We start from the raw sequence: 20,237 nt of genomic DNA, 5'->3' as shown, positions 1-20,237 counted from the left end.
CTGCATCCCAATCGGCGTTCGGTCGCTTCTCCCTCCCGTCCTCTAGAGCGAACGAACGAGAGACACAAACCAACAAGCCACCACCAAGCCAGGAGGGAACGGCTGCCAACACGCGCAGGTAATTAGGAAATTATGACGTTTGGAGCACCTTCGTTCGAAAGGGGCAGCAGCCCTTCAGTGCTCGGTGCCCGATGACGTCGTTACCTCGACTGCAACGTGTAAACACTCTGCCGGAGGTGATGGTGGTAGTGTTGGTAGTGGAATAGTGGTGCGCGCACACTAGTGGGAATTTAAGCCGGCGGCAATCACATGAACCCACTACGCCGCACAGCTTAGGCGCGAGATTTATGCGCCTTGCGCCGCGCGCGCATCACATCACATCACGATCATCATCATTGACGTAGCTCGCTCCGTAGACAGGCTCCCTTGACGTAGTCTCACTCTCACACACCACAGGAGTAGTACCAGCCACCAGCCAGTCACCGTGTCTGGTTGCGCGCCCTGCTGAGGAAGTGCTAATTTTGCGCTAACCATCATCTAATGCTGCGTGTGCGGCGCCCTGTTGTGGTGCTTGTTATAGAGTCGTAGTCCTGTTCTTTCGTTGCCAGATTGCTGCTGCTGCTGCTGCTGATCAATGATATCAACGAGCTCTAGCAGAGAGGAAGGAAGTGGCCACGGTATCGCCTATAAGCTGGTCACGGCTTGTTTTCAAACAACACAAACCACACGACCACGACTTTCCTCCAGACGTTGGGGGTTGTTGGAACCAACATTTCATGAAACTGTCATCAATGGAATAGTAAACCGTTAAGGCCATGGCGGCGAATATCAAAGCGCGCCTTTCAGACGAGGTGTGTGTTCCTTTTCTTGTTGTCTAAATTCGCTTACCGTTGCCGTGCGCGCGTGTGCCAATCGGTAAAGAAAATAGTCCAGCTACAGCTCCTCCAGCGCAGCTAATCTGTCACACCAAAAGGTTCTTCTTGCGCATGCGGTGTGTGTACGCATCGGAATGTGTGCGCGTGTTCGCCGTTGGTCACCGGATGTTTGTGCCAGGGATTAACCTTCTAGTACTTCGAGGGGAGGGGGATCACCCTTACTAAAGACGATGTCGATCCCGAGCCGAGAAAGTGTCTGCGTTGACTTAGAATGGGGTCTTTGGTTTGCCTACAAAGGATTATATTCCCCCGGTGGGGTCTAATTCTAAGCTCTTAATAAAGGAAAAGTTATATGTAAAAAAACTCTTAGAATAAGGTCGAAGCAAAAGAGGCCACGAGGTAGAAAAGAACGAGTCGAGCATCGGGCAAACATCACAAAAAAAAAGAAAAATCAACAATGATAAGGAGCACCAAAAAAAAACCATCATCTTCCCGTGATGTCAATAAAACTGGTGCGCATCGAATTGACATTGAATTCCCGTTCCTGGAAGAAACGAGCGAATTCGAGAAATAAAAAGGGGGAAAGGTGGAAAGATAAGGTTCCGGGTAGCGAAAATGACGGGAAGAAGGGGTACGGTTCTTGGTGCGATAAGACGAAGCACTTCGGTTTTATCGGTGGCCTGGCCTCCGGGTGGCCGCGACGCCAATTTGTTTTGATTGAACTTTAATCGATGATGTCATGCGCGTGCCCATTGGACACCCCCTGATCGACATTGAGGCAGGCACGCCACGATCACACCCAACACCACCGTCGTTAGCCCCATCGTTTCGTTTTTCCCTTCCTGGTGGTGTTCCAGGTGGATACAAAACGCAGGGTGGCGCATGGCAGGGACTTTGCCTTCGACCAATCAACCGTGTAGCATGCGGGGATGTGGGTCAAGAGCGGTCTTTGCGTCGTTCGCGGATTCGCGCAGTTTTGGAGCGCGATCGCGTTTTCATTTCGCTTCGCTCGTCGCACCGCGCTGATAACTGACTTGGGTGTCCGATCGGCGGAAGGGACGTGACACGATCCACATAACCATAAATGTACATTCGGTGGACGTCAGTCAGTCAGTCGGTCGGTCGGTCGAATGCCTGCCGCCGGCCTCGCTATTCGCACCCAAGATAGAGGAGAGCGCAGGCGCGCGCGGCATACCCCGGCTCCTATCATCAACACAACATGTCCACGACGTGTGTGTGTCCCTGTCCCTGTCGCCTCGAGCACATTGGAGCAGCTTCCGACTTCTACTTTGTAGCGCGCGAATGAATCTCTCGAATGGCTGCATAGAGGAGAAGAATAATAATGGATGGAACTGGAGCGCGCACGAAAGCAGCTTCCTTTCCGTTTCCCTGGTACGGTGCCCATCGGAGATGAACCGCGCGAAGGACACACGACGGACCCGGGGAGGCGGTGGGGTTAAACGCTGATAAACGCGTAGATTCTGGTGTACTGGTGGTATGGATTCGCAATCGTGCTGACGACGAGCGTGGTGGCAGTGACTCCAACGTTGACGCACTGACAGACGCAAATGGTTTGGTTCGATTTGCTTCCAGCAGGGAGTCCATTCGTCGCGGATCTACTTCCGTCCAGTTTGTGCGGTATAATTAGCGGAACGCATGCTTCTGCTGCTATCTGTGAAAGCGTACTCCATTGATGTTTATAGCATTGGAACGGTCGGAATTGAGGCGCTAAGCGAATGCTAATGTGAAGCTGTGTGTTAAAGGCCTGGTCGATGTCGCGAGCGACGATTAATACGTTAATAAGTATGTTAAGAGATTAATGCTACGAGTGTTTTCGTGCTAAGATGTTAATACTCGAGCGCGCGGTGAACAACATGACCGCAGTATGGTGTGGTTTATAATGACAGTCTCAACTGAATAAACCAGTCGGAAACCTGAAAAATCCTTCCCATTGATTACGTGGGATGATTCATTTCTTGCTCCATGTCCTCCAAAAATAAACGGATTGTTTTAAAATGTTGTTTAATTTAATTTTTATTAAGGAAAGAGAAATCAAAGTAACATATATTATTTTACTTTGTGGCGCGTTTGTGGCCCGCCTAAGATTGCTTGGATTAATAGTAACAGTACTGCAACTTATTGGGAAAATGTATAGTCAATTTCATTAATGGGATATAATCGCAAGTTAAATTCAATCATTTCTACATTCAACTTGTAGTACCGAGCAGAGAGTACTGGTATAATCGAGTCAAAATGGCCTTGGCATGTCAATTACTTCTAGGATGCAAAACATCCAGTTTGCGGTGCAGAAAAAGAGAGGAAAAAATTGCTTTTGCCTGCGACACACACACAGATAGCGCTGTAACCACACATGGGATCGGAATTACGACTCCCTGGATATGCGAATTCCTGTGCAGAGCGTTACATTACCATTGGCTTCGTGCGCGTGCACCGTGAGAACGCCATCTCCATACCGAATGAGTTGAATCCTAGGCCGGAGCTTGTCAAGCCATCAAATGCAACGACTCAAAAGACACCCTGTGTATCGCCTTTCAATCGTACCTCACCACCTCACCTCACGATGCATTACCTCCGGCCGGCTAATTGTTGGAAGGTCAACTTTAACTTCTGCAACAATGTGTACGTTTCTGCGTCGTCGTACGCCGGCGTTCGAGATCGAGATCGCAAACTGCTGATGGACAGGCACTAGCAGCCAATCGATCGTACACGATACGACTATCAATCACGGGCACGGGGGCGAGAGATTAATCGTTGACCATCATGGACGGACCTAACCGACCGACCGACCGACCAACCCAACCAACCGGCCGACTCTCGTTAGACAGACCGAGCGACTGCAACCGCCACCACCTTCACCATCGAAGGGTTGCTCCAGAAAACCTCATGGTCCATGGGTCCATCGTCGTCCCGTACACCGTTTACCCCGTCGTCTTAAAGGCGTTATTTATGCGCTTCATTATTTTCCAAGCAAACGCTCTTGCCGGAGTCTGACAAGCATTAGCATTGTTTTGCAGGACAACGGAACGGAACGGAGTGAACCTCTTCTATCTTAGAGCCAGCGAGCACACCGAGCCGTAGAGAGAGCAGAGAGAGAGAGAGAGAGAAAGAGCTCCTTGTTCCGTTCCGAGTTCGTCCGAGTAGCCCTTTTTCGGATCGAATGAGAAGCGGATAATTAAGTGTGGTTTCATGAATTAAAGATTTCTGGCCACCTCGTCGTTGGCCCCCAGGCTCCCGATGTGTTGACTTCTCTGGTGGGGCGAAGGGAGTGAAGTGACTCGGTCGCGGATCACTTGTGGAGTCGCCGACGTCGTCGTCGTCGTCGGCAAGGTTGTGTTGTGTGTGTTGTGAACGACGCGCAAAGGACGACTGCGCGACGCGGTCGGTCGGTCGTCGCTGTTTTGGCGTGTAACGAGTACCATTAAGACAGTTTTCTTAATGAACCGTACTACTAGATGGATCATAAGCCGCTGTGATGTTGAAGGTTATGAGGTTCGCTTAATTATAAGCGCTTACCACGGGCACCGGGCGGGCACAGGGGGTGTGTTCCGAGCTAGATTGAACCGTGGGCAGTGGGGATGGGGAGGGGGGGGGAACAAATTTGCCAGATTTTATTTGTGGAGCAGCATAGCACCAGCTGCAGCAGCATTTGGTACAAATTTTTGCAATCATGTAGTCCAAGTGGTTACGATATCAGTCAAAGCACTCTTTGGATGCGATATGTTGTTTGACGTAATTTTTGCCTCCCGTTTTGACGTAGGTTGCTCCAGCGAGATACTGATAATGTCGCCTATATATATATAGATATATGCTTATAAATAGGCGTTTCCTTGGGTTGCGTGCAAAAGCGTTCGTCAGCTGTTGAACATTTTTACGTGAATTGGACGTTGAGTTCCGCGCAAAGCTCCGGGAAGTCTTGCGCGATTATAGCGAAGTTGTTTTATCGAGCCTTATACCTCTTCTATATTTTACTTACTCTTAACGCCTAAAAACTGTACAGAAAATCGAAAAAGTTCGACTCATTTGGTGTACGTCAGTTCATCGATCATAATCGTCGATTGCAAGGGAGGGTACCAAAAGAAATTCTTTCCAGTAGTACTTCATTTCCGAGGACCCTTCGGCTACGGAGAGATTTGCATAAATATACAGCGAACAACGAACGGGCATTGCATATGCTGCTGCTGCTGCGCGAATGCTTACAAAGCTGTTGCCCATGCTCTCCTTTTGTAAAATATTCTGACACACAATCTCTGGACTAAGGCAACACGCCCCACGAACCAGGTGACCGACGACCAGTACACAAACGCAACAGTAGTACTCCATTCTGGTGCATTTCAAGGCCCTCGCCACCCTCAACTACACTGTTGTCGTGTGCAGAGAGCAGACATTCACCATTGGACCTGGATGGTTAGGTCCCATGGTTGGTAGGTGTATGTGTGTGTGTGCACATCGGCAACACGGAACCTCGCGGAGGAACCCCTGGCGGCGAAGGTGTTATGAATAACGGTCACGGATCTAAGAAATGCAATGGCCGGACGATGACGCACATCAGACGGACCAGAACTGCACCGTCAGGCGTCGTCGTCGGACCATTAGGCCCAAGGGGAGAACATAAACCACCGGCGCAGGCGGCGGGGTAAGGCAACAACGAAAGTGCTTAAGTCGGCGAACGGCGCGTGCTGGTGTCGCGATGACAAACTTACATGCCGCTCGCTCTAGCTCTTTTCCACAATCAAGTTGGCATTGCGTGGCAACCGAACGCCTGACCGAAACGGAACCCGTATCGGTTCTAGCATTCGAAAAGCAATTGTCGGAACTTTCCTTTTTTTTTTTGCTTTTCCTGTAAAACTCAAGGGAATTAACAATAACCCCGTTGAATCGGTCGATTGGAGCGCGCATTGATTGCATTTCTCAGGCACTTTACATTCTGCTCTCCTGCCTACTTACTACCCAACTCTACGGCAATCCCTCAGGTCACAGTCAATGTCAATAGTGCAATGTATGCTGCTCCACCAGATTGGTCTGCCGATTGCCAATTGCCTGAGTGTGTGTGTGTGTGTGTGTGTGTGTGTGTATGTGAGTCAGGTAGGGATAGATTGGTTTGATTGTTGGACATTTTCGAAGGGGACACGAGTTCCGGAACCCGAGGGGATCACGATAAAGTTGTGTCGTCGACAGAGCAGTTACGTCAGTTAGTTAGTGCACCTGGTGCTGGTGCTGGTGCATAGCTCCTGGTGTGCATAGCGTGTGCATTTTCGATTCGTTGCGAAACACCCCCCCACCCCTTTACCCCCCGCTCCCATTGATAGCCGCAGTTTGGTGCAGTATCCGGGTGCAGTAATCCGGGGCGATATGTTTACCTGCCTTGCGTTTTGTTCCGCTGTGCGACCTCTGCACCACCAATGAACGAAGCAATGTTGTTCGTAGTAGTAACTCCAAGTCAACAGTAGGAGAGGTAGAAAATAACCTGCTCTATACGGATGTGGATATTGCTGCCTTTCGACTCGATTCTTCCGCTTGCACGCACTCAATCGAATTTTGTTGGATTCCTTTTTTGGTGACAAAATATGCCACTTGTAGAGGTGAAGCTAATCATTTAGTATGGTCTCAGTGGCTTGCAGAAGGCTTGTAGATTGATGCAGCGTTTCGTATTAGTTGCCAAATCAATCGCTTAACACGATGAAAAAAAGGACATTCTTGCATATCTAGCTTCTAGCTCCTACAAACACTCAAATTCCAAAAAACATCTGCTTATCGACACAACAGACAAAACAGATGATTTTGTTCATGGAAATGATTCTTTCCTTTTTAAACACTGAAACACTAGAGCGTCCTTATAATGAATCCACTGCTTAACGAAGCGCACATGCACAAGTGATCGCTGTTATCGGTGGCCTTGCAGAAAGGGAGCACACTATGCTTCACTGCCTAACGCGCACAAGTTTAAAATAGCTTTGGGCGTAGCCTGGGGTTTTTAGATTGAAATCCAGCAGCAGCATATCTCTGCTGGGGCTGGGAGGAGGTGCGCAAATGCGCTATCCTTCCGTTTTCCCAACCCTCCAGAGAAACAACCGACCAAAAAACCAGATGGAGCGTGAAATCGATCCAAAATTCCGCTTCATCCCTGACTTGTGGTGGCGGGTAGCGGTGGCGGCGGTTACAATTCAGAAGACCGGAAGTGACGGAAGGACACCGCTAGGAGGGAGGGGGCCGAGACCACTCCAACGAACAAATGAGCGGAGCGGCGCGGTTTCACTGACCGTGGGATCGCCGACCGGAATTGATTGTCGCGCGGTCAATGGCGGTGCGGGACGGTGGACTGCATCGCGGTTTAACCTCGTTGCCGTCGCCATTTACTACTAGAGAGACAATTGATTTTATTAGACAAAATGGTCGCTGTAGGAGGTGGTGGAGTGGAGCAGCCGCCGCCACCGAATGTATGTCCGCCGCCACATGAAGCGTACAATGCCATACCATGTCCTCCCGGTGGGTGGGGAATTTTTAGGGTGGACTATCCGGCAAACGGACACAAAATGCTGTGTCCAGCACATCGTGCGTGCGTGCGTGTGTGTGTGTGCCAATGACTACTTTCGAATTTCCACTTCTGGCGGTCTCAAACCCCCTTCCGCTCCCGCTAAAACCGCGTGTTGGTTGGTGAGTTATATGCCGGGTTTGACTCTCCAGACGGTCACAACGCAGCAGCACACCTCAATCGATAGATCCCCGGGCCAGGGGTAACAAGAGGGAGCGGGGCAGAGTGAGAGCGTATTTGCTGGAATGTTTAGCACAAGGGGCGTGACACGGACACGGGCGGGACCGGTGACGAACCATCGGCCACCGAGCCACGAACCACGTAGCATTATGGGGTGTTGGTTGGTTGGTCGGTTGGTCGGTCGGTCGGTCGGTCGGTCGCTGGGTTGTGATGGAATTGTTGCGAACCTAACGAAGTGTGACTAATTCGGAAACGGCACGCAACCTCCCTTCTCTCCCCTTACAATTCTCCGACTTTTTGGGTGCACGGGGGGGCTGCACATAGAGGTGCGTGCGGCGGTGGCGGTGGCGCTAACTGCACGCTTGTACTTTCACAGTTCGTGTTCAGCCAACAGCCAATAGCAACAGTGGGGGTGGGGGGGAAGCAACCCCGCGGGTCATGATGTGGCAACGAAGTAGTAGATGCCCGCCAAACGGTCATAACGCTTTCAGCAATAATCTTGCCGGCCGAGAAAAACCGGCGGCTTCGGGGAGGGAGATTAACGGAATTAATTGTATTTGCCGAACGGCGCGCCGCGCGCGGTTTGTCTTTAAGCTCTTCACACACCGCAATATTGATGGAGTAACGATTTCGATTCCCTCCGGAAGTGGACAATCATGCTCTCTGCTATTGCTGTTGCTGCCGCGGCCCGATGAATACCATTTTGTTTTGGCCTCTGTTGAAGGAAGTGGACTAACTGTTGAGCGTGAGATCGGGAAGTCGATGGTTCGGGTATAAAAGCAACGCGCAACGGCCGGCCGGCGGTCATTTCAAGTCGATTGGAATAATCAGTAGACCAAATAGTGTTTATAGTTTCCCATTTACTTTGCTTTGGTGACGCGCCTGGGGCGTGGGAGTCATAGATAAGGCAGGTTTCTGTGAGTTTATATTTACGTAATGGGACGGCTATTTCCTTTTAGGAAGCCAGCCGTCTGTAGATGCCTCTGCTCGTGGAAAAAGTCGTGGATTTCTTTAAAAAAAATGAAGCATTGCATCTTTAGAATCATGCCCATGGTACAGCAACGGGTTTGAAAACTGATCTTTGTTGAAACTATTAGTTTATTGATTTTCGCACGAAACTTACTCATATGCGCTCCAGGAATCGTTTAAATAATTGTGCAAACTTCTTAAAAACGGAATACAAATACGATACTTCAAGAAGTGCTGAGCTTTATGCTAAAGTAATGTAGATTTTCCCGTAAAAAAAAAAACACTTTATCCACCATTCAAATTCAACGGGTATAACGGGTAAAGTTGAGTATTTCTGCTTTTACCTTATCATATATACAAAAAAGGATGCATCATGACATTGTTTTTCAAACGCAAATTTGGATAAACGGCCAAGCTTGGCATAATAAGCGAGTTTCCCCATTTTTATACAGCAATAATGCATACAAAAAAGCAACCGTCACCGCTGATTGCCATGCAATTTCATTAGTCAGAATAATGGAGAACTAAACGCGCTTAATAGTCGTTGATCGACTTGTGAATGGTACTTCTATGTTAGACATCAGCCATTCCAAACACATATCCTACGCCCGGTTCCCTGCTCGAAATCTCTGTTCACATACACTTTCAAGCGCCACTTGGTACGCTTAGAATGGATTTCAAGGATTTATTTCCAAAATAAACACTACTTCACTCAAATAAGGGATGCTGCATGTCCGCCGTACCGTCGTACGCCTCTTCAGTGTGGTACTATAAATTCGAATGATCCGAAATACGGTCGAATGCCCGCTATACATGTCCTTGAAACCAGTTTCCAAACTGTATCCATCCGCGCTGCTCTCGGGGATAGATTGCACTGAACCGAAAGAGGTTAGTGGATGATGATGAACGGTTTCATATCAGCACACGGTCACAATCGCCACGATTTTCGTGTCAGAAAAGTCTTTCTGTTTGTGGTGTTGGTTGCTTGATGGTTTTCGGTATACGGTTTTGTTGTCTGGATTCAGATTACTCTGTTTTTTTTTTAACCCCTTACATCAAACACAGCCGTTTTCGTTTTAATTTTCGATCATCCTCAGACCAGCATTGGGCGGTGTAGTTTCCCCAACACATCAACCGCATCAAACCGCATCCTTAGCATCCTCGATAGGGGATCTCCTAGATCCTTTCACGCTTTTCGCATCCTTTTCAATATCATATTGAACGACTCTTCTAGGGGTTGACATCAGAATAAATAGAGAGATACTTAACCTCGCTCTACCACCTGGCAACGACGCCTACTACGACTGCCTACGGTTTTCTGGTTGACGGTTGGTCATGCATGACAGGACCCGAATCACATTTCCACTGTCAAGTGAGTGTCAATGGTAGGAATATGGCGGCTTTCTTCTTTTCGATAACCACCCATCCTTCTACGTCGTACCTTCTCAGAAGGGTCTCAAATTTGCGAAAATCCCTTTCGCCGAATCAATAGGCAGGTTAGGGTGGGCAAGCGAACGGTGGAATCATATTTTCCATCTCATCGCAAAACACGCGGTGGTAACACGTGACAGGTTTGGAAGCGAAGCTCGAAAAATTATGTTTCAATTCACTGCCAATCGGTGCTAATGCTCTCGGAATCAGTTCTCTATTATTCATCAACTTTCAACCCCAAAACACGCCCCAAACAACTCTCCCCCCAATCCCACCCACCCCTCCATTCCCACGCCCTGGACTTCTGCCATCGCTGACGGTGCGTCATGGTTCCACGGTCCTTTCCACTTGATTGTCTCCCAAAGGGTCGTGTCGCAGGTTTCGGTTGAAGAAGTGTTTTGGTGAATTATGGAGCAGCGACCGTTCCTCCCCCCCCCCCCTTCCCTTTTTTCGCTGTTATTCGGTTCCTTGCCAATTTCTGTCCTTCGTATTCGGACTTATACGAGCTTTTGGAGGCCAGCGGCGGTACTATTACGAAGCAGATTTCGGTGCCGCGGGTCTCTATTGATACTCTCTCACTGTATTATTTAATAACCACCCTTTCCCTTTTGATGTATGTTTCATTTGCAGGAGGCTCCGACAGTAACAAAGGAAAGAGCAAAAAATGGCGCAAGATCCTTCAGTTCCCACACATATCGCAGTGTATCGATCTCAAGAACAAACTAGGTAAGTCCGTTCACTCGCTCTGAACTCTTTTTAGTATTAACGTTCATGATGTCAGCTATAGAACAAATGCAATCAGTATGGCCTGGAATGAGTATTCGCAGGACGATAGAGCTGCTGAGGAGAGTAAATCAAACGCTTTGCGCTTATCGGACGCTGACCGCCATTAGCGGTTTAATCACCTTGAATCGGAGATAATCGTCAGCATTACGTAAACCAACTCCACCCATAACGCTGCTCCTCCAAATACTGGACGATCGAAAACATCTATAAATCTCGTTCCTAATTTATAGCAACAGTAATTAAGTAAATAAATAATGCTCATTTGCGACCCTGCAGACCAGGCTGAAGAGGACCCGGTTCGTTGCTTCGAAAGTATAAAAATGTAGAACTGCTGCTGGAGGAAAAAAAGAAACCCGGAAAGGGGCGGGGGAATGGAAAATAATTATTATGGCAGCGTTTTTATTCCTCCCATCGTCCGGCAGTTGGGGCGTATTCGCAAATCGCGAAATGGCTGCTGATGATTTGGTAATTAAAAGAACGCCAACCAGATGTGCGCCGGTGCGCTAGGCCTGTGTGCAACTGCGACGGACTGGGCAGCGTGGCAGGCGAGAGCAGGAGGTGCCGTGGACCGACCAGACTGACTGTCCGATGCCGATGTTCACACATTACTGCATTTGCCGTTGATGCGTTGAATGGTTTTTATGACCATTTTCCACCGTATTTTCCACCTTGAAGCCGCTGCTCCTGCTGCTGCTGCTGCTGCTGGATTCCATTCATTTTGATACTAAAATGGATGGAGGATCCGGTCTGCATTCGATGTAGCAGCAGCAGCAGCAGTATTCAATGTCCACTCAACAACTGCATCATCGTGCATCTGGCTTTTACCGCCTTTAACTGCATCGCTTGTCGAAAAACGGTTTACATATTGTGCCTTTTATTCTTCCACGGTTTTTTTTGTTATGAAAAATACATAATATAGCATTACATATGATGAACGGCAATATAAAGGTTGGAGAAATGTTGGCTCCTTTCAACATTTGATTTCATTTGATTTGAAGCAATTACGAGAACCGTGGGCTCCCCCTGTTTTCGGATGTCGAAGCTATGCGTTTCCATTCCAAGCGATGGCGGAAGGCAGTCCGTTTTTGATGTTGGATGAAAGGAAAGGGAAACGCGAATCCTCCACCTTCGCGTTGCCATTCCGAAATCGCTGCGAAATTGCGCAAAGTTCCACGAGAAACGATTCAATTTGATGATTATTTCGCGGAAGGGAACTGTGGCTGTGGGCGAAGGCCGCCGGGGGGGGTTTGCACGAAAGAAAACTCATCTGAAAGGTTTCTACGTACTGAAGAGAAAGTGAGCGATCGGAGAATTGGGGTGTAATTAGCCAAAGGTTTCGTAAATTCGCTGAAAATTGTTACCTTTTCTGAAACAGCAACCTCGACGCCCTGGCGACATCGATGATGGGTGTGCGAGGACCGATGATGGTGTTCGTCTTATCTCGAACTCATCTGACGTACATGCAACTCTTCTATCGCGTCTGTTGTAACTATGGGCTTTGGTTTCGTGAGAATGTTCTGTAAATTAAATGGCGTTTTGTAGCGGAAGTGACGGCTCCATTTTGGATTTTTAGTTCCGAGCGTATTGCCTGTCGTGTTTACGTTCTGAGACATCTGAGGTCAAGACAAAAGGCCCCAGACGCGTTCTTTATTCAGCTTTGCAGAATTTCCCAACATTTGCCAGCTACTCATCTCAAGAAAGAGAACAATTTTGCCAACTTTTTCCCTGGCTCACTACTCAGCCAACCGCTGCCAACCGTCCGGGTCAGGGTAATGTTTGGGGAAGGAGCAACTTTTGCACGAAACGGCGTCGCGTTAGCTGGGCTGCATTCCGCATTACTTGCATTTCTTGGCAGCGAACGAACCAAACAATGTGTTGGAATTCGCTCAAGTATTTCCGTTCAGCTTGGTGTTGTTTGGTTTGGTTTGCGTCAAGCACGCGCCATGACCGACCCATAATCCCGGGTTTCCTCACGTTCCTCATGGGAGATACCCCTCAAACGCCGATCACGGATGAGTTCCTATCGGGAACGGAACAAGTTTTCTTAGTACTACATCGAAGATCTTCATTCTATCTTCAATCGTCCTGATACTTACACCAATGCGCATCAGTCTCACTATCGCTATCATTTTGGCTTCGCCTAGATCCTATGATCTTGGCCTGGTACTTTTTGAGATTTTCAGAATTGTGTCAAAGTTGTGACCAATTCGTAAGATATAATCGCTTTAGCTCATCATCGCAATGATGTTGATTACACCTTGATATCTTTTGAGCGATTTTTGAGCTTCAAGGAACGTATGTATAACGCCATGTACTGAACCCGACTGAATTCAAATCATGACACGATGTAAACAATAAAGATGAAGTCATGGAACATGACATCTGCCAAACTCATCACAAAATTCATTACTCAACTTCAAATCTTCAAAGGATCCTAAGACCAAAGTGGCAAATGCTGTAAATGAATAATAAATTCCATTTCATGGAAATTTTGCTCGAAATGCTCGCAATTGAAATGGTTTTGAATCGTTCGAGTCTTTTCCTAGTAGGCCTGAATTTCTTTCAAATCCTTGTTTCCCGTTTGTCAATAATAGTTTCAGTTTTCTCGATCGATCTCGAGCATCGATAAATATCCCTTTGGATGTGGATTGTGCTCAAATTTAAAAGGCTTAGTTTATGTTTTATCTGAGCTAGTACCAAAACATACTACTTTAGACAAAGTATCAAGTTGATAAGAGATGTCCTAGGTTGACTATCACTTCCCACACGCCATCCTGTACTTCATGCTAGGGTCATAAGTTATCTAATAAGTTGTTCTACAAAATCCACCAGAAGGCAATCTCAATGCTCCCGAAAAACGTGGCTCTCCTCGACACTCGCTCTCTTAGTCCTTACGACAATTACTTAAACAAACTATTGCTTCACTTACCAGCTTCCAGATAACCAACGCCAGATACCAAAGTGCAGCATCACCTCTCCTTGAGATTCGCCTTACATCGACAAATAATTTACGATAAAGCGATGCTTCTGCTCACGTTTCAAGAAGAGTGAGCAAAAGGCTAGCGAACAGATACCGTGCTCCGTGCGATGGTCAGCACTCTCAGCACATCCCCTGCCAGAATCGCTGGCATTGGTTGGTTTGCGTATCGATTTTTCGCCATCCACCATTGTGTGTGTGCTGCAATCACAAGTGTGTCCCGGGGTTGTTATCGGGTTGCATCCCTCTTCATCCCCGAATGCAATGTTGCCCTCCCAAAAGTGTGTTGACAAGAAAGGCGAAGGCAGCAGTCGCGGGAGTGCGTGTTTGGCGCAGGGAACGAGTAAATGAAGTTTACATACTTTTCCCACCCAGAAAACCATCGTCCAAGGGGGGAGAGGAATGGCGGTTGATGATGCTGCTAGGTGCTAGTGATGGTCGCACAGTTTTTCGCAGACACAGATTTTGCGCCTGAACGGCGGTCCCAGGCGATGCCGGGCCAGGCTGCTTGGCTACACCATGTAGCGGGTGGGAGCGGACGGTGTGAGGGCGTGAGAACGCGCGCGAGCGGTGATAACGCAATCAGTGTTTGCATTATTATGGCTTAATGAAGTAATAATATAGTTTGGAAGACACATTTCGGACGGTCGCTGTCAGCGGTGCCGCCATGCTCAGCATGGTTCCAGCAGCTGACTAGACTTTGTGCTGCTGCTGCTGCTGCTGCTACGTGGTCACCAACCAGCAGCTAGCACCGAGGGGGAGGGGTCGACGTACTATAAGAGACCATGACCATGACCAGAAGAGGAGTGAAATCAAAGTCGTGCCGGGTCTGAAAATGAATTATGTTGTTACTGCTATTGCTGCTGCTGCTGCTGCTGCTGCTGCTGCTGCTGCTGCTGCTGCTGCTGCTGCTGCTGCTGCTGCTACTGCTACTGGTGCGAATGAACAAAATTGATTAAAAGACTTTTTGCCCTCCGCGTCGGGCTACTCCGGTCTGCTCCTTCACCGCCATTCTCTGGACGTTTCGGATCACACGCTTCAACTGCGAGCAAGCGGCGAGCATCGAGACAGAATGCCAGTGACAGTGACGCGGACTGGGGCCACAGAGGATGAGAACAGCTCGCTAAGAACCGCCGAACGCTTTTGGTCCAGCGATGCGAAAAGCATAGAAATTGCTGGCGTAGCGAAAGGAAAGTAAAATGTCGCTCTCTCGATCAGACGGCGGTGGTGGCGGTGGCGGCGTCGGCGTCGGCCTCGCAGCGAAATTACCATCCGCGTGACGATGGGTAAACATGCTTAACGCTTCGACGAAGAGAAGACGAAAAACATAAATCCTTCCATCACAAACTTGGTGCGCTACTTCGGAGGGCAAGGAGGAAGATGAGGAGACGGACCCCGGAGGAGGTGTGGCTGGAATAAGGAGGAAAAGCATGACGGATGCTGTTATGCGCACGGGACCTGCGGGAACCGTAAGCCCGCACACGCGCTCACTTTTTCTCTCTCTCTCTCTTTATTTTCCTCTCTCACTTTGTCTCTCATTCCATCAACGGCTTGATGGTTTGCCAAGTTTGCACCGATTCCTGGCATGCAACCACTGCCAGCCCCACCCCCACCCCGATAGAAGAGTGTACGCCAAGGATAATGGTTGCACCAATGTCTCTCCGAAGGCATCTTCGGACATAAATCTTTCATTTCGCTTCGTCGGCGGCCGCGTTCGCTTGGGCGAAAGAACGAGAACACAGAGAGGTGAAGCGGAGGAGTAGGAAGAGGTATGCCCCGCTGCTGTGCCGGTGTTGTTGTCTGATGGCAATGGCGGAAGTAATGAGATAAATTTCCCATTCCACTAACCCCACCCTCCCTTGGTCGGCATGCTGCTGGCATCCTTCCTGGGCCACGCTTCGATCTTTTGTGGTCTGTCGCTCCCGGCAGGAGCCGTAGCGTTGGGTAGTGATGGATGTGGACCAGGAGGAGACGATGGCCGACCGCGATTGCTGGCGAATATGGACGGGGTCAATGCGTCACTTTGTCATGTTGTTGTGTTGATGGAAGGTGGTGGTATCGATGGGAAAAGGAGGGCTACGGTGGTGTTAGATGATGGGGACGATATGGTGGAAGAGCAAAAAATGTCCTATTTTGATACACACACACACACACACACGCGCGCGCGAGAAGATGGAGGGAGGAAGGGCTGGAATCAATAACGTCTTTACTGACTCGTATATCGCACCGTCAGCAGCTGGCAGCAAGTATCGGTGTCTTCTCCTCTGCCCGGCACCAAGGCAGGCAGCAGGTATTGGTTCGAAGCAAGTGCAAAAGCCACTTACGAGAACCAGTCAGCCACCCACCCACGACCCACCCAGGTCAGGACAGGATGGAGCACCCGGTTTAAAGCGCTCCGTTTCTATGCACCTTCAGAGGGGTTGCTGCTACACCTGCACCTACACTAAGGGCATCGCAAACCCGCCAGAAGAAACGATGGTCCTTCCTAGACAAATGGTAGTTGCTGGTGCGAGGTCAAAACCATTAATATAGATTAGTGTCTGCCACAAATGTGCAGGTGCTTTGTGTGTATGTGGACTTGTGTGTGTGTGTGTGTGTGTGTGTTTGGGTGTGCGCAAAGGGGTGTGAGTTTGTTTAGTGTTTTATACTTTTGCGAAAATAAAAAAACCAAGACTAACGAAAGAGAAAGAGAGAGGGAGGGAGGGTGTTCGTGGGAGGAGTGTTCAACGTCATGCACCAGGCGCCTCCGCCACTTCCGCTAGGGGCGTGATGGATGAGTGTTATTGTAATAATAAGGAGATTACATTGTCACCCATCGTGTCTGGCAGTATTTATGGTTTCCACGTGTTGCACATTCTGCACTGCAGTTAATATGCGAGTGGTTTTGTGTTGCATTGTACCTAGACAGACTGGACAAAGTGATTGCACGTCTAAAGGGAAAAACCAGGTGAAAGAACGCAAGCGCTCGACTATGATTTAGTCCTTACACAATCTGTTTGTTTGTTTTTTTTTTAATATCAGGTCCAATTCAATGCAACGAGGCTGAAGAACAGAATTTTAATTCGACGCACAGCTCCTAAGATATGGAACATTAACGTAGCAGCTGAGTAAATCACAGCAAACATCATGCAACATCATGGTTTCGCATAGCAAGCTGTTACTGTATTGCGTTTGTTATTGCTTTGTTACTGAACATGCCAGTATCTTTGGAAGATTTTCAAAGTTCTGTGACAAATTTTTAAACCAATTCGGGAATAAATTGCCTGTAAAATAATTCGTTTATGTACATTCAGGAGAGGTTATGAAGATTTTGAGAGACTATTTGTGTCGAGTAAAAGTCGAGTAGGTATTGAAAAATAATTATAGCGGCTTCAATAGCGTCCTGCGCGTGTTTTTTTCGGACATAACTCATGCCTGTTTTGTTCATGGACGACTTACAGAATGATCCCCCTTAATTGCACATGAATCAACCATAAAATATTGCCCAATTCAAGCCCAAGTTGGTACATTTGTCAAACCCCAAGCTACACCAGTACGATAGGAAAGATCAAACGTCAAATTGCCCTTTCCGGTCCCGCGCGCTTGCGTTACCCGGGAAATTCCGAGAAATTTCTCACAAAAAAATCCAGAACCGAACGCCCTTGCGCGGCTGCTCGGTGAAAGCCATGCACAAGAATTCCGGATGTCGAAACGGATAGTGGCAGTGATCCGGCGCGAATGAGGAATGTCCTTGCGCCTCAACAGATTTTCGCTGAAGCGATGAAACGAAGCATAAATCCCTTGTTTTCGCCGGAAAAGTGATGCGTCAACAGTAATAAAATGTGCGTACCACCGTGAGGAGGTGGGCGGGCGGAGGGCGGGCGAGTGGTACGAGAAACCGTTCTGGCGTCAAGCACAACATCCTTCAGGCCAGTACGGTTTCCTTCTCTCAAAATGATTTTCTAATTCGGGACAAGAATCCGTTTGCTGAAGCGTCTTGAGGGCGCTTGTATTTTCTCGCCCGACTCGTAATTGGGATTTGGTTGCAATGACCCCGAGGTAAAAGGATCCCACTTCTACTACCTACCGTCGACGGTTATTGCGGACATTAATTGCGTGCTTTTAGTCTTTCAAGGATTATTAGTGCTCTACACACTCCCCGAAATTGCGTGCGTGCCTAGTTATATTGAACTAGTATTATTGTATTGGATTGTTTTCTCTGCTGTTTGTCTACAAGGACACTTGTTTCTCGCGCACTGCGTACGGCGCTGTATCGATCAAACGATTTCAAGGATTCATATGATTTCTCATCCTCCTGCATTCGTTTTTGTTTTTCCTTCCCCAGATGTAAGCTATGGTTACGTAGTTGATCAGCAGCCCATCGGCCGTGAGCTGTTCCGGCAGTTCTGCAAGGTGAAACGGCCCCAGTACTCGCGCTACATCTCCTTTCTCGACGACGCCACAAGGTAGGTAGTTTGTGCTGCAGGCGTCTTTCATAATACTGCTTCCCGTCTTTTTTAAGATAACACATAACATAATCGAGCTCTGTATCCCCGGGAGCCCGGGTTGCTGAGAAAGTGCAGGCGAACGCTAGCGCCAACCCAAGATGTGAAAGCACCGGGAACCGCACGGCACCAAGTCCTTTCAGCGTTGATTACTCTAATGCTGATAAACTTCCCTAATACGTTCTGGCGGGTCGGCAGAATCGAGAAAGATCAAGAAAAATGTGCACACGATAAAGTTTCGTTAGGTCATGTTGCTGCTACTGCTGTTGGTTCTGGTGCTATCAACCAGTGATGTCACAGAATTCGTTCTCACACGGAAAACCCCCGGGGAGCCCAGGAACCGAACCAATGGACCTACCCTTGCCTGGTGGTGCCTCATACTCGTCTTAAAGTGTTGTTTTGCTGACTGTGAAGTTGGGTTCAGTCAGCAGAAAAGCGATGTGCGCTACCGTAGAAGAACTTGGCTACTGATACACCCACGATGAAGCGGCTCTGCGCTTCTCTTCTCATCCATTGTTGCTGAAAACCCGGGAAAAAGGGGATCTCTAAGTGGGTTAATGGCGTTGCCATAAAACCGAGCGCGTCACCGCACCAAATCTCCGTGACTTGTCGTGTGCGGAAAAGCGGTGGAGGAAAAGCGATGTATTTCCTCTTCTTAGATTCTTGTATGAGGTTTTTCCCCAAAAATTTTTCCAAACCCTGTTAGTTTCACCGTCCTCCTCCGTCGGTGCAGTGCCAAGCTTCCTTTTCCACAGTAGTGCTGGTGCGAAATGCGCTAGGCAGCCGCATCACGGAACCCAGTACCGGAACCGGAAACAATGGTATCAGCGTGAGGCGCCTGCACACGCATCCATGCATCCGTGTGTTGTATGTGTGCACTTGCCATCATACCCAGGAAAAGTGACTCCACATTCGTTGAAGATGAAATATTGTGAACAGCTGCAGCACCAGTCATGGTGTCGTTTCGCATTAAACCCCCCCTCGTGTTGGTCAGACTGCTGCTGCACTCTGTCACTGTCCTCGCGTGCAAATGCATTTTTGCTTGCTTTCCTTGAAGCCCTCGGTACGGATCATCCAATCCGTGCTCACTTTCTGACTGCCACCTAGACCCGTAAGTGTGCGTCTTTGGTTGTATGTGGTGAGGAGTGCACCATCGTATCGCCGATGCCCTATATATCGCGCATTCCCGTATCGAGTATCAATAACTTATCGACGCGCTAAAAATGGGGAGAAAATTGCAACGTACATCGCTCATACGGAAGGAAGGACAACGGAAGGACGTGGACCGTTCATCGAACGAGACATTTGAGAGGTGCGCTTTGTGGCTTTTTTGAGTTTCCCGGTCGTTTGAAAATTTACCATTTTGTCGACGACGACGGAATACGGTCGGTGGTTCCATCATTTCCTTGTTTGTATCGTAACCGTTGTTATTGTTGCTACTTCTGGGGGATCGTGCGATTATGAATCCTTCCACCCGCTCCTCCTGCTAGATCTATTTCTCGTGTTCTGCCATTCCCAGCATGTGCTGAAGGATGCCAACGACAGTTTTCATTTACCATAGCCGTTAGCATTCGAGTACACTCGGTCATCTAGAATGGTTTGTGGATGTCAAATAATATCCCCCGCAACGGCGCAAGCTCAATGCAACTCGAGGAATGGAATGGTTACCTACCTGGTTCCTGGATTGCTGGGAAATGTTCCCCAAGCTACCGGAGCGAGTGCAACATCGTTATGCTGTAGGCTACAGTGACACATATTTGTGCCAAGCTGGCAGTCGGTCCAACGAGCTGAGTAGCCGACGATACTAGCTAGCTATACTTCAGTTAAATCGTTTTTTTAACATATATGAGAACGGGCGTATAACATTCACAAACATATATAGCCTTGTTTACAAACATATGTAGCCTTGTGCTTCACAGTTTCTCAACAATCGTTCATGGTAAGTTCATAAGGCTAACCCGAGTTTACCAACCACAATCATAGAT

At 48.4% G+C, this 20,237-nt stretch overlaps 1 protein-coding gene across 2 annotated transcripts in view; it reads left to right on the top strand.

The window, feature by feature from the left end:
• The window catches only part of LOC125950238 (G protein-coupled receptor kinase 2), a 56,926-nt gene that overhangs the window by 15,545 nt on the left and 21,144 nt on the right, over positions 1 to 20,237 (top strand). For both annotated transcript variants that reach the window (XM_049678034.1, XM_049678035.1), the window contains exons 4-5: positions 10,636 to 10,731; positions 18,093 to 18,213. In XM_049678034.1, coding sequence (XP_049533991.1) covers positions 10,636 to 10,731; positions 18,093 to 18,213 — 217 coding nt within the window. The remainder of the gene's footprint in view (positions 1 to 10,635; positions 10,732 to 18,092; positions 18,214 to 20,237) is intronic.

This window comes from Anopheles darlingi, chromosome 2, assembly GCF_943734745.1.
Source record: "Anopheles darlingi chromosome 2, idAnoDarlMG_H_01, whole genome shotgun sequence".
Classification (NCBI taxonomy): domain Eukaryota; kingdom Metazoa; phylum Arthropoda; class Insecta; order Diptera; family Culicidae; genus Anopheles; species Anopheles darlingi.
The sequence above is the reverse complement of the archived record's forward strand: the minus strand, read 5'-3'. Positions and strand labels throughout refer to the sequence as shown.